The sequence below is a fragment of the Eptesicus fuscus genome, chromosome 9 (genome assembly GCF_027574615.1).
Source record: "Eptesicus fuscus isolate TK198812 chromosome 9, DD_ASM_mEF_20220401, whole genome shotgun sequence".
In the NCBI taxonomy this organism is placed as follows: domain Eukaryota; kingdom Metazoa; phylum Chordata; class Mammalia; order Chiroptera; family Vespertilionidae; genus Eptesicus; species Eptesicus fuscus.
In genome coordinates, this window is record NC_072481.1 from 89,177,154 (window position 1) to 89,192,124 (window position 14,971).

Consider the following 14,971-nt stretch of genomic DNA (forward strand, 5'->3'; position numbering starts at 1 on the left):
GACTGCCAACCTGATTGATGCCTAACTGCTCCCCTGCCAGTGTGTTTGCCCCCAACTTCCCTCCTCTGCCAGCCTGGTCACCCCTAACTGCCCTCCCCTACAGGGTTGATCACCTCCAACTGCCCTCCCTTGCAGGCCTGGTGCCTCCCAACTGCCCTCCCCTGGTGGCCATCTTGTGGTGGCCATCTTGTGTCCACATGGGGGCAGGATCTTTGACCACATGGGGGCATCCATATTGTGTGTTGGAGCGATGGTCAATCTGCATATTACTCTTTTATTAGATAGGATAGAGGCCTGGTGCACGGGTGGGGCCAGTTGGTTTGCCCTGACGGGTGTCCCAGATCAGGGTGGAGGTTCCCTTGGGGCATGGGGCGGCCTGAGGGAGGGGCCTATGGTGGTTTGCAGGCCAGCCACGCCCCCTGGTGACCCAAGTGGAGGCCCTGGTATCTGGATTTTATTTACCTTCTACAATTGAAACTTTGTAGCCTGGAGTGGAGGCCTAGGCCAGCCAGGGTGTGTGGAAAGCTTGGCTTCCTACATTGCAGAGGGCAACCCTTGCCTCCTGCTCTTTCCAGCTCGGTAGCTGCCGCCATTTCTGTTTGGATTTGTTTACCTTCTATAATTGAAACTTTGTAGCCTTAAGTGGAGGCTTAGGTTGGCAAGGGCTGTTGCCTGGGAAACCCAAGCCTCTCTCCTGCTCTCTGTGGCTGTAGCCATCTTGGTTGGGTTTATTTGCATATTTGCTCCTGATTGGCTGGTGGGTGTGACTTGTGGGTGTAGCGGAGTTAGGGTCAATTTGCATATTACTCTTTTATTAGGTAGGATTATTGACTCTGAGCCTAACACTAATCTAGACACAGAAAGGTTTGAGATGGGATGAGGAGGGTAGAGCTAAATTATGGACAGTGAGAGCTGTTGTGGAATGGGGACATGAAACATGGCGTGTGCATAACAAACTCCAAAGGTGGGGAAGAACTTCCGGGGAAACACAGCAGGGTTTTGGCAGATGTGAGTGGGAGCTTTGGGGCTTGTGCGGGAGTGGTGGCCACCTGCAGGGGCTCGGTCAGGCCTCTGTGCTGGGGTGCAAAGCATCATTTGTGGATGGGATCAGAGCAGTCCCTGAAATCAAATTAAAATAAAACAGCCTGTGGTTGTAAACGAAAGACTTTCAGCCTTAATTAAGGAGACAGCAGCATCTTTCACAGCCTGGTCAGCTTTGTCTTTCTCTGCCCTCTGTGTTCAAAGAGGTCGCCAACTCTGCAGTCTGGGAATTTGGGCACCCTCTTCCCGTGGTGGGGACTTGGGTGGAGTGTGTTGTGTTGTGTTGTGTTGTGTGTCCAGTGTCTCTCCACAAACCTCCAGGACCTTTGGGATTAGAATAGCAACTCAACCACCTCCTTATTCCTGACACCATTTCATTTCCCAAGGCTGCCTCTGGTCCTGGATACAGGCACACATACGGGCTACACAGAGAGAATAACTTTCTTCTTTTGAGAGAGAGGTAGCAGGGTTTAAACTGAGAATTCTCCGAACAATAACTCCTTAAAAGTTTGAGAATGAGAAACCAAAAACAACACAGTCCTTTTACTCTTTCTGATTCCCTTCCTGACAACACCCGTTGGGCTCTTTGCACTGTGATAGGTGCGGGAGAAATGTTTGTTGAACGAATGAAGGTACGTTAATCAATAATCAGACAGGGAAAGTGAGGGAACAGATCTCCTTTACAGTAATTGAGCTGACTTTGACAAAGGCCTGCCTGCTTATCTCCTCAAATGTTTTGCTAACACATTTCCTTGTTTAATAAGTCAATTAACCCTAAAATACCCTTAGTTTGCCCTCTCTTGGTATACATGAAATAAGGACTACTTTCCCTTCCTATTTCTCAATCCTCAGACTTGGGAGTAAATATTCTTCCAGTTAGATTGTGTTTGGGACACATGTTTGAAGTCAGAGTAGCTATCTGAACATGCCAGAAATTAAATTTTCCTATTTTTGGTACAATCTGAGAAAATAGAGTAGGAGATGCAACTTCGACAGGAGAGATAAGAAACCTGATACCTGTTGTTTATTGATCCAATCACAGACCTGCTTACAGAGCCTACTATGTGCTGAACACTGATCTACATGTGGGGATACAAAGAGATGATTCCATTTTAGGCATAGCCCCTGATTTTTCAGAACCTAGAGTGTAGAAGGAGAAAGAAGGTAAACACAGTTGCCACAAGATGCCACAGAGCCCAAGGGAGGCACTCAGACCTATCGTGGGTGGTCAGGGACTGCAGGAGGTGTCAGTGACACCAGAGCCTAGTCTTCAAGCTGCAGGGGATCCAGCGGGGTGTGACAGGAGAGGTCACTTTTATAGTTCTGCCCACAGGCAGGTGCTATTCTAAGCACTATATGGATATTAACTGAGATCCTCACTAAAGCCTTAAGAGAGAAATACAATAATTCCCTTCATTTTAAGAGTCAAGGCAACTGAAGCAAAGAAGGTTTAAAGAAACTGTGCACAGTCAGCCCTCTGGGAGGGCTGGAGCATGGACCCAGATGGGGCGTCTGTCTCCTGAGTCTACAGCAACTCTTCCCTGTGAGCCTTCGGGCAGAGAACAGCATGCACACAGAAGCGAGTTCTAAAGAGCCTGTGATTTTTGGGACCTCCACAGCTGCCGACAAACGCCCCTGGTGAAATCAAGCCAGTCCTACATTTGTGCTGTTCACCGTGAGCATCATAAATGCAACCAGTTGAGAGTTTTTTTTTGAAGAGGTGAGGTCAGAGGTGGCAGGTGTTTGCAGGGACATGGGTGGACCTTAAAGATCCTGGAGTCACATCTGGAAGGATGCTGGGAAGAATGTAATGTTCTTTCCCCTACTGCTAAAGTGGCACCAGAAAGGTAGGTCTCCACCTTCTTCCCATGACTTCCAGAGAAGGAGACACTTTGGTGAAACAGTTTCCAGCATCATCATTGGCCTGTGTTTTACAGATAAGTTCTGGCCTTCTCACCCTTTTCTTGACTTTGCTGATCATCTGCCCATCATGTGGAATTAAATTACTGTCCTATTGATGCCTATTCTTTATCCGTTGAAGACTTTAAATAAATAAACACACACACACACACACACACTTCAGAAATACAACAACCCCAGCTCACTTTGGCCTGCTAGGCTGACCATGTTGGAGCACTCATTGTTGGAGTGGTTCGAGGAACAGCTGCTTCCGCTTAACTCAGAATGTAAATTAGGATGACAGCTGGCCATCACCTGGCCTCACTGAGCTGCCATGTCCTCACCTGTAAAAGGAGGACCCTGGCACCACCTTAAGCTTTACACTTGTTCTGGTGCCAGCTTCTCAGATGCCCTAGGGCAGTGGTCAGCAAACTGCGGCTCGCGAGCCACATGCGGCTCTTTGGCCCCTTGAGTGTTCTAACGCCACTTCTTCAAAATAGACTCGCCCAGGCCGAAAACTGACTTCTGTGCATGGGCCACAAAGTTTCAATCGCACTGTACGTGTGCCAGCTCGTGGTATTTTGTGGAAGAGCCACACTCAAGGGGCCAAAGAGCCGCATGTGGCTTGCGAGCCGCGGTTTGTCGACCACTGCCCTAGAGGCCAGGGCAGTGGAGCCTGCACTTGGGGGGCGGGGATCTGCACTGTGGACGGTACCCTTGCAAGTGAGATGCAGGGTGTTAGGCTCAAAGCTACAGGCCAGGCCTTCATTTTATAATTAACTTTTTATTTTTAAATAATAATAGACTTCCAGGAAATTGCAAACTCCCCTCCCCTCATGTAACATCTTCCATAACTGGGTTTCAAAGCCAGGACACCAAAACTGGTGAAGTCTACAAACCACCTTCAGATTTCACCAGTTTTTATGTGTCCTCTGTGTATGGTGTGTGTGTGTGTGTGTGTGTGTGTGTGTGTGTGCGCGCGCACATGCTCACGCGTAGTTCTATGCAATTTTCTCACATGTACCTGGTAACCACTAGCACAATCAAGATACAGGTACAAAGGGTTTTTCTCATGCTGTCCTTTGTTAGTCTCTCTCTACCCATCACCCCTTCCATCTTGAGTGTTACATCAGTAGAACCATGCAATATGCAATCTTTTGAGACTAAACTTTTTAATTTGTCATAATGCCCTTGAGAAATCCTTGCAGGTTTTGTGTGTCAATAGTTCATTCATTTTTATTGCTGAGTAGTATTCACAGTGTGAATGCACTGCAATTTGTCAAACCATTCACTTGTTGAGAGACATTTGGCCTGCATGGGCCTATCTATACTAATAAAATCTATACTAATAAAAGGGTAATATGCTAATTAGACCAGGAGACCTTCCAACGTCCTTCCAGACAAAGCCATGGTGGTGGGGCCGAGGCAGAGGCAGTTAGAGGTGATCAGGCCAGGAGGGGAGGGCAGTTGGGGGTGAGCAGGCTGGCAGCGGGAGGCAGTTGGGAGCGAGCAGGCTGGTAGTGGGAGGCAGTTGGGGGTGATCAGGCCAGTTGTGGGGGCTGTTGGGGTGAGCAGGCCAACAGGGTGGGGCAGTTGGGGGTGAGCAGGCCAGCGGGGGGGGGGGGGAGGACAGTTGGGGTGAGCAGGCCGTCAGGGTGGGGCAGTTGGGGGTGAGCAGGCTGGCAGGCAGAGTGGTTAGGGGTGTTCAGGCAGGCAGGCAGGTGAGCAATTAGAAGCCAGCGGTCCAGGATTGCAAGAGGGATGTCTGACTGAGAGTTTAGGCCTGATCCCTGTGTATTGGGCCTAAACCCGCAGTCAGACATCCCCCAAGGGGTCCCGGATTGTGAGAGGGTGCAGGCTGGGCTGAGAGACCCCCCCACCCCCCATGCACGAATTTTGTGCACCAAGCCTCTGGTTACAAATAAAGCTGTCACGATTTTTCACTTATAGCTTTTTGTATGAGCATAGTTTTCATTGCTCTGTGATGCATACTCAGGACTTGGATTGCTGGCTTATATGGTATGTGTTTAGTTTTATAAGAAAAGGCACAACTGTTTTTCCTGAGTGGCTGTGATTACATTTCCTCCAGCAATGCAGGCCGGTCATTTCAGAGAGAAGCTCTTGTCATAGAAGCTTGTTCCCCAGGGATAAATCAGGAGAGTGGCTTGTAGTCCTATGTGGGGTTGACAACTTTTATACCCATCAGCCTTGGAGGTTCTAGCTAACTTCCCCTGTGACGTGAGAAGGATTTTTCCAGAAGTGATGCAAATATTAGGAGCCATGAAGTGCACAAGCAGCCATAGCTAATTGTCCTTGATGCCTGTACAGGGGAGAGGGAGGCTTGGATGACTGTGATGGGGGTGCCTTACTTAGCCACCACCCTTCCTTTTCAATGCTGCACTCAGAGCCCCCAATGCAATTGTGGCCACTCTTGGCCATACAGAGGCCTGCAGAACAAGTGTTAATTCTTGAGATTTGTTTCCCAATGCTTTCTAGTAAGAGATCAACTTCATATATTTTTCTTCCTCCTTGAGTACTGCTGTCCTGCACATGATAATGAACTGTCTACTGCTGCTTCCAATCCCCCATCAGACTCACAAGAGAAAAAAATCAATTTACACTTTTCCTAGGAAGCAAGGCCACTGACAGAGCTGACGTGTTGCCTATCAGGCTGCCATAACAAAATATCACAGTCGAGGTGGCTTGAACAATAGACATTAATTTCTCACAGCTCTGGAGACTGGGAAGTCCCAGGTCAACATGCTAGAAGGTTCAGTTCCTGGTGAGGGCCCTGATCCTGCTTTGTAGATGGTGACTTCTCCATGTGTGCTCACATGAAAGGGACAGAGCTCTGCTCTCTTCCTCTTAGTAGGACAGTAATCCTATCAGGGGCTCCACCTATAGGCTCCATCATGAGCTTCTACTATAGGATGTCTTGTACTGAAATCAAGGAAGCAGAATTCCTTATTCCTAAAGCCAGGCCACCATTTCTTCCTGCACCTCTCACATGGTGACATGGAGCCAGAGCTCTTCAGGGCGCTCTCCCTGATGGGAAGGAGAGAGGTGCCTCCAGGGAACCTCCATGCTTCTCCTTTACATGTTGTCATGGATGTAACACAAACCACCTGGGACTAGATTCCCACAGCACAAGTAAGACAGGACTACAGCCCTTACTGGTTGATGATGGAGAGACAAGATTCCTTTGCCTTCTGCTGGCAAAATTCCTTTCTTCCAGCAAAACAAATTCCTAACCAAGTAAAGGACTCATTTCTCTGTTTTCTGAATCAACACAATTTCTAGTGTTTTCCCCGTGATTATAGATTAAGAATACTTTTGCTAAAAATATAAAAAATTATATAGGAAGATAGCAAACTGACAAGAAAAATAAGACGAGAGACCTGACCTCAGATCAGTAAATGAGAAGAGTGTAACCTGCCAATTAACCACAGCTTCCCTTCCCCAATCAATCCCACACACAAGTTTAAAATAACTCATGAGTTGATCACAGCAGAATTTCAAGTAGACCCCAACTCAACCCTTCACCCTTCTCCTTCACACCATCACTGTCACCTTTTCTTGCCATCTGTTTGTGTTTTCAGAACATAACATTTAAAAACTATCCTTGTGTGGAAACATTTCTAGACAAAACTGGTGAAACTCAGAACGGTTCTCCAAAATACCTTTACCTGGGCTTAAGCTTCAGAAAACTGGAAAGAAAAGTCCTGAGCTGAGAATTTGTTTTTTGATACAGAAAACATAAGTAATAAATGTTCACAACAGTTTGTAACTATAAAAAATTGGAAGCAACCTAAATATTCATCAAGAGGAGAATAGATACAATTGTCATCTATACACATAATTATCCTATCTAATAAAGAGGGAATATGCTATCATGCCCTCACAAAGATGGTGGCGCCCACAGCCACAAGATGGCGGTGCCCAGTCCCCTCAGCCCCACTGGGGTGGCAGGCGCGCAGCAGTCCCCCAGTCCCCTCAGCACCCCAGCCACCCAGGGCTGGCCGGAGGTGCAGGCAAGCCTCAGATGGCAGCTTCTCAGCTGCCCAGTCATCCAGGGCCGGCCCAAGGCGCAGTCAAGCCTCAGATGGTGGCTGCCCAGCTGTTCAGGGCCACCCGAGGCTCAGATAACCAGGGCTGGCCAAGGCTTGCGCTGTTGGCAGTGGCAGCAGCAGAGGTGTGATGGGGGTGTCGCCTTCCCCTGATCTCCAGGTCGCCTCCCACCCCTGAGGGCTCCGGGACTGTGAGAGGGGGTAGGCCAGGCTGAGTGCCCCCCCTCCAGTGCATGCACTGGGCCTCTAGTATACTCTATAACCATGAAACCAAATTAACCAAAGCTACTTGTGCTATCTCCTGAAATAATGTCATAAATTGGTCCCAAAATAAGTTGTTGATGCAACTCTCTCATTAATTCAAATAATTTTTAGATTAGGTCTTTCTGTATAGACAATCATACTGTATGCATATAATAATGTTTTTGTTTTCTCCTTTCAAATCCTTAAGCATTTCATTTTTCTTGACTTACTATGCTGGCTAGGGTCTTCGGTACAATGTTGAATAGATGTGATGATGGACATTCTTGTCTCATTCTTAGTTTTAAAGGGATTGCTTTCAGTGATCACCAATAAATGTGATGGTCACTGTAGATGTATATTTTAGGAGCATTTCTGTAAAGAGCACAGAGAACAGATTTTTAGAATTCAATCTGGCATTCTTTTTTAATCAGATTACTTTAATCAATTTATACTTATTATGACTCCTAATATATTTGTAATTATTTCTCATTTATATTTGAATTTTCTTTCTTTTATGCCAGATCTTTCTAAGTTCCTTTCACTCTTCTTTCCAGCATTCTTTGGGATTGATTGGAGTGTTTTAAAATTTTTCTTTTTTACTAGTTTGAAAGTTACATACTAATTACTAGTTTTTAATAGTTACCCTTGAAATTTTAAAATGCATGTTTTACTTAACAAAGCTTAAAGTTAAACATTATCTTTTTAAAAAACTTTTTTCTTGGCATTTATTTATTTTTTATTGTGGTAAAAAGCACATGACATTAAATCTATCACCTTAATCACTTTTAAGTGTGCAGTGCAATAGTGTTATGTATATTCACATTGCTGTGCAACAGACCTCTAGAACTTTTCATCTTGTAAAACGGAATATTATCTTTCTCTCTCCCTGAAAAATACAAGGACATCAGAATGCTTTCTGCTCCATCACCACCCTCCTCCATTGCTATTATTACCCTACTAGAGGCCCAGTGCATGATTGAATCATGCACGTGTAGGGTGCCCTACACGCTTTCGCTTTCGATCACTGGGGAGCTGGGTGCCTGTCCGCTGGTGCACCAGGCCTTTCAGAGGCTTCTGAAAGGCCTGGTGCCTGAGCGGGCAGGCACCCAGCTCCCACGCTTTTACTTTCGATCGCAGGGGAGCTGGGTGCCTGTCCGCTGGTGCACCAGGCCTTTCAGAAGCCTCCGCCCCACTAGAAGCTTCTGAAAGTCCTGGTTCCTGAGCGGACAGGCACCCAGCTCCCCCGCTTTTGATGGTCCATGGTGGGACATGAGCTCGCTGCCCCAGAGGCCCCTTCTGTGCCGCAGCACAGCCATGGCGCAGATGCTGAGCTCGAGCTGCCGCTGGCGACGCAAGCTCAGCATCCCACCGGCCCAATCGGCCACCCCGGCCACCCCGAGTCCCGCCCCCCCGCGCCTCCTGGCCAATCGCGGGCATAGCGAAGGTACGGTCCATTTGCATATTTGTCTATTATTAGGTAGGATTATTAGGTAGGACTAGAAGCCCAGCCCACAAAATCACGTGGCCCCACCCACCCGTGCTGGCTTCAAGTCCCTGCCAGTCCCCACGCACTCAGCCTCCTGGTGACCAGTCCTTGGTCATTACGGCATGACGGCGTCATGACCAAGGGGTTTTTATAATAGACATGGTTTTGTGCTGTGTTGTGTCCTGTGGTGGGCCGCCTCCAATTGGGCCCCCAATGATCCCTCCTCCTAATTCACAGTGTTGTGCACACCTTTCCCCTTGAGTTACTCAGTGACTTGCTTCTAAGCAGTAGTAGATTGGCAAATTTGTTGTTATGTTGCTTCTGAAATTAGGCTACAAAAATTGGTGTTCTCTGTCTTTCTGGCCCTCTCTTACTGTCTTCTCAGAGCCCTCACTCTGGAGAAGCAGGGATGCTATGTTGTGAATAGGAGCATGGAGGGGCCCATGTGGCAAAAAACTGATGTCTCTAGCCAATAGCCACTGAGGACTTGAACCCTGCTAACAGCCATAGGAGGGAGCTTGGAGTGGACCTTTCGGGGCCTGCCTATGGCCACATACACACATGAGTTTGGAAGCAGATCTTCTCCCAGTCAAGCCTTGAGAGGGTGGTAGCCCAGACAACACAGTGATTGGCAAGTGAGAGACCCTGTAGCACAGGGACCCAATTAAGCCATGCCCAAATTCCTGCCCAGAGAAAAACTGTGAGATAATAATGTTTTCTGTGTTAAGCTGTTGGGCATTAGAGTAATTTGTTGTGCAACAATAGAAGACAAAATATTCCTGTTTCAGATTAGACATTATTCACATCCTAACATTCACTCCTTATTAAAATTTCCTGATTCTTTGCTCACCATTCTATCTTGCATCTCAGAACTAACTTCTGGGATCATTTTGTTCTTTCTGAGATATCCCTTAGAAAGTTTCTTTTCTGGGAGTCTTTTGGTGGCAAACTATAGATTTTGTTTGTTCAAAATATTCTTTGTTTTTGTTACTGAATGACAATTAGCTATATATAGAAGTCTAGGTTAATTGTTATTTTCTCTGCTATTGCTATTTAGAAATCTGCTATTAGTCAAAATATACTTTCATAGTAGGTAATTTTTTTTGCCACTTATACCAGTTGTGTGCGGGGTTTTTTCTTGTTTTGTTTTTCATATATATATATATATGCTTTCGTTGATTTAAAAGATCTAGTTGTGGAATTATTTTTATGATTCCTACATGGAAATTGTGTTTACTGAATTTAAAGAGTCATATTTTTCAATGATTTTGGGAAATCCCAGCATTTTTCTTCAGACATTACTTTCCATTTTATCTATTTTGTTCTTAAGCTATAGAACATATTTTCCATCTCTTTATTTTTATGTGATACATTTTGAGTATCTAGACCTTTCATCTAGTTCATTAGTTTTCTCTTCAGCTATTTTTAAAATCTGTTTTAAACTAATGATTAATTTTTTATTTCAACAATTAAAGATTTTATTTTATTTTTAAATATATTTTTATTGATTTCAGAGAGGAAGGAAGAGGGAGAGAGAGATAGAAACATCCATGATGAGAGAGAATCATGGATCAACTGCCTCCTGCAAGTCCCCCACTGGGGATCGAGCCCACAACCCAGGCATGTGCCCTTGACTGAAATTGAACCTGGGACCTTTCAGTTCTCAGGCCGATGCTCTATCCACTGAGCAAAACCAGGTAGGGCTAAATATTTTATTTTAAGGGCTTCTATATTATTCTTTTGTCAAATCTTTCTGATATTTTTTATGTATTTTTCCTTGTTTATGTTACAGAGTACCTCTTTTATTTCTTTAAACAAATGATAATTTTTAAATCCTCATCTAAGGATATGTTTTTTTGTTTGTTTGTTTTTAGAAAGAGAGGAAAGGAGAGAGGGTGGAAGAGAGAGAGAGAGAGAGAGAAACATTGATCGGTTGCCTCCCCTATGTGCCCCTGACTGGGAATCAAACCTTCTGATGTCCAGGAGGACAGTCCAACTGACTAAACCACTCAGCCAGGGCCAAATGATACTTTTTTTAATTTTATATTATGAATGTTATATTTTTTAAATCTTAAATATATAGGGGTATGATTTTGATTTGTTTTTTCTTCTGACTCTCCCTCCTGGCGGTTTATTTCCTTATATTTTTAAATTTTGGATTATCAGCTCAATCTTCAGAAATCCTGTGAATTGAGAGTGTGTGCCCTTCAGATGACATATTTCCTTATGCCAATATTCCCCAGGTGTTCCTAATCAAGACCCACTTTAACTTAATTCTTAGGGTTGGACTTTTCCGGATCGTGAAGGCAATATACATTTGGATTCCAAACCTATGTGATATCAGATCTGGTGTTACTAGTTCTCAGGGAAGATTTATTTTCTTTAGAGGCCAGGTAGAGTTAAATAAGTGTTCTTGTCTTCTACTTTTTGGAATAGTATATATTTTTCTTATTCATTTGTTTTTTATTGTGGATGTAGCTCTTTGAAGGTCTGAGGTTCATGGAGGAATCCATTTCCCATCTTGCACAGCATAAGACACCTTTGCCAGACTCCCACACAGCCACTGAAGCCTCAGTCATGGTTCACGAAGACACACCTTTACTGCAGGCACACAACAGTTTCAGTGCTGGCTTTGCTCTGTTTTGGGCTTTCACTTTCTTTTGGTTCCTGGAAACCATCCTTCCTTGCAAGCTCAGCTAAGCATTTTAAAAGATTTGTGTCACACTTTACCCATTCTTTTCAGATATCTCACAGCAAGACAGTTTTCATATGTAGACCAGGAGATCGCCCACTCCATACATTTTCAATTGAAGCATAGACCATTTTTGGTGGGCTATCTTGGTCTGTCTTTTGTCAGTGTCCTATTTAAGGGAGCTTTAGTGTATATCAGATTCAAATGCACAAGGACACTGCAGAAGGCCATTCACTCTCTTCAAAGCCTTCTTCTTTCGAACACCTATGGCTGCCTGAGGGCTTTCTCTGGGTGTGGAAGTGAGCTTACCTCCATCACAGTCAAGCCGAAGTGCTAGGAGTTAGCCTCTCTAGGAACAACCACAACCGATAAGAGTTGGTAGAGCAATACTCCAGTTTCTTCTCCCTTCAGATCTTGACCACTCTAACTTATGTTTCACGGGTTCTCCCAGAGGTCCCCAGAAGGACCAAACCCCAGTTGCCCATATTGGTTACCTGGATTGGTTTCCTTTACTTCCTTGTCTCACTTCTTCACTCCATGTTAATGTTTCTTAGGATCCTTTCTCAAATACATTTATATTCAATTATTGTGTCAGGGACCATTTCTGAAGAAACTCTAAACTTAATATTTAAACTAAATTCCTCTAATTTATAGTGGGTATTGACTATATGGTGTTAACCCTTTGCACTCGCTTGCTTTTTTTCTCGATTCCTTTATTCTAATGCTAACCGTGTTGAGTCACACTCAACATCCGAGTGCAAAAGGTTAAATGTAGAATTATCTTAAATTCTAAGAAATAGTTTCATCTTGAATATTTATACTCTAGGCTTCCTGCTTTCTTGATATCTTTTAGAAATGTACATTTTAATAATATTTGTAGGTGGCAAAAAGCCCTCCAATAAGTTTGGTCAAAATTGGCACAAAATCTAATTAGCAATTTCAGGTGTTTGGGTGAGATGGAAATAGCATGAGTGAACATACCTGAGTATTTGATTGTTGGGCCAGTAAGGATATTCTACATTGAATAAGTGGATACCTAAATATTATAATTTGGCATGCTTGGGGATTCATGTGGGGACATCACTTTGATACAGAGGATAGTGATGTTAAAACTGAAACGTAACGTGGTTTCTTAGAGATGCTTTGAGTGGTGAAAAAGGCTACAAACTGCTAGCCTATGGGATGCTTTTAGCTTTCAGATATATTTTGTTAGCCTTCATAATCTTTAATAATACTTAGACTAGTTTCCATATTTATAAATTAGGAAGTTGTGTGTCTGGATTAGAAACTCTAGTTTCGTTTTTAAAAAATTAGAAGATTAGACATCAAAGGTCCCACAAGTTCGCATGACGATCAGATGGGGATGAAGAATAGTTTCTTCTTGAGATGAGGCAAGTGCTGTTGTCTCTGTCACTTTCTATTGTATATTACAACTGATCCACTTCATTCATAATTTGCCTTTTCCAGGAGGGTATTTGAGGGTTTAAAAAATATACATATGTTTTTATTGATTTTAAAGAGAGAGGAAGGGAGAGAGAAAGAGAGAGAGAAACACCAATCGGCTACCTCCTGCATGCCCCATACTAGGGATTGAGCCTGCAACCTGGGCATGTGCCCTGACTAGGAATTGAACTGGTGACCTCTGGGTAGCTTAGGATGTTCAACCACTTAAGCCACATCAGCCAAGGTAGCATTTGAGTTTTGTTTTGTTTTTTACCCCCGTTCTGCATCTTCCGGAATGGGTGAGATGTATGGAGATGACAAGTTTTGCAGGAAGTAACTGAGGCCTTCTCTCTCTTGCTTGTCCTCCTGTCCTGCTTTCTAGAACTCTGAAGGTCCACACTCCAAGAAGGCAGCACTGCTGAGTCCCTGAGAGCAGGCAGTGTTTGCATGGGAGCCTGTTGCTCATGATTTTGGTAATTCGCTCTAAAACAGTGGTTCCCAACCTTTTTTGGCCATGCCACACCTAAGCATCTCTAAAATCCTGATGGCCTCCCCGTGACATATAATTCTTATTATTCAAACAGTGAACTCCTATTCACGTGCAGGAAGCCTCAAAGGCCATCAACTTGGTCTAAACAAGCTTCTAAAGAACATAGCATCCATGAAAGGGAAAAATAAAAGAACGAAAGGACAGTTGAAGTACTGAGGAAGAAATCACTAAGAAATTGTTTAAAAAATAATAATAATATGAAGTGACATGAAAAAATAACAAATAAAGTTTCAAAACATATAATAGAGAATTGAGATGCATAAATAAGTCACAATATATATTTATATACTGTATATGAGGCCTCTAGACCCATAAGAAATGCAAAAAAATTCACTGTTAATAACTCATTCTCAAATTGTCCCCCTTAAAAATCAAATTGTGCCCCGTGTTGGGAATCACTGCTCTAAAACCTCAGACACATTTTTGTTAGGACACTTGATACCAACTAGCAAGCCTGTGCTCTGCTTCACCGCTGGTTCAAATAAACCAAGAGCCATGGGCAAGTTTCTCCTCGGGTTGTTTTTATTTTTTTAATGTACACACTCACACAAGAATTGCCCTTTAATTTAGTTAAAACCAAAGCCAAGTATGAGGTAGAAAAGCTATTGTTCACCCTGGAAAAATAATCTTACTGCTGACTTTCCACTCCACTTGGATTTCAAGCAGCTCAGTGTAGGTCACGCTGAACTCGGGTCTCTGGAGAGCTGAGGCTCCTAGTACTTCCCTTTGGAGTAGCCTCCATCTAGAGCCCAGACCCAGCCAGCTGACCCCAGTGGAAGGGGAAGAGAGGGTGGAAGGGTTTGGGCATTTGCCTGATGGCTCAAGTTGGTTGTCCTGAGCAAGCTTTTTTTACACATGGAGAAAAGACCAGGAGAAGCAGGTTGCTGGCATCAATCTTTAGGGCTTTAGGGGCCCGAGTCACCTGTCATACTTTCGTCAGCTGTTGTCTGTCATGGTTATTTGTTTTCTAAACATTGTTAGAATCCTAACTGAGGCTCATACCACAGAAGAAAGCAGCTCTTATCCAAACAAGCTCTTGTTTTTACTACTCTATGAAACTGTCATTTCTATGTAAAATCTACAATGATAGTACATTTATGGAACTGTTGGTCATCTCAATGTTATCAATGAGCCCTCACAGAGCGTCTGCATATACAAAGGCTCTTGTTTTATAGGGTCTGGGCAAGAAGGGATGTGGGCAGATCGCCTTAAGAGAAGGGCTGCATAGAAAGAGGATCCTGTGCCCTTGGGAGATGTGGGTGTGGGGAAGAGGCCTGGTTCTGGTGGACATGGTATCTTTAACCTGAAACTGGTGAGCTCACTTCATGGCCTTTGTGCTGAGAGAGGAAGCAGAGCTGCTGGGAGGGTCCTATCAGGTTCTGTGCCATCTAGCCTGGTGGCTCAGTTTCTTCTGAACAAAGAGATACCTGGATTGGAGCCCTGAGGTTCTATCTGGCAAGAACATTTCCCAATTCTGTAAGAGGTCCTCCGTCTGCCTTGAGACTATGGGCTGGGACTGGCAGGACGTTGACTCTTCCTACGTGCCTGCA

At 44.3% G+C, this 14,971-nt stretch overlaps 1 protein-coding gene across 2 annotated transcripts in view; it reads right to left on the minus strand.

Annotated features, from left to right (window-relative positions):
- LY86 (lymphocyte antigen 86) overlaps positions 1-14,971 on the minus strand; it is a 66,099-nt gene that overhangs the window by 42,386 nt on the left and 8,742 nt on the right. Inside the window, exon 2 of one of the 2 annotated variants that reach the window (XM_054720930.1) lies at positions 7,481-7,622. The exons of the other annotated variant lie outside the window; for it this stretch is intronic. Within the exon in view, the coding sequence (XP_054576905.1) occupies positions 7,481-7,532 (52 nt within the window). The 5' untranslated portion in view covers positions 7,533-7,622. The remainder of the gene's footprint in view (positions 1-7,480; positions 7,623-14,971) is intronic. 2 annotated transcript variants of the gene reach the window in all.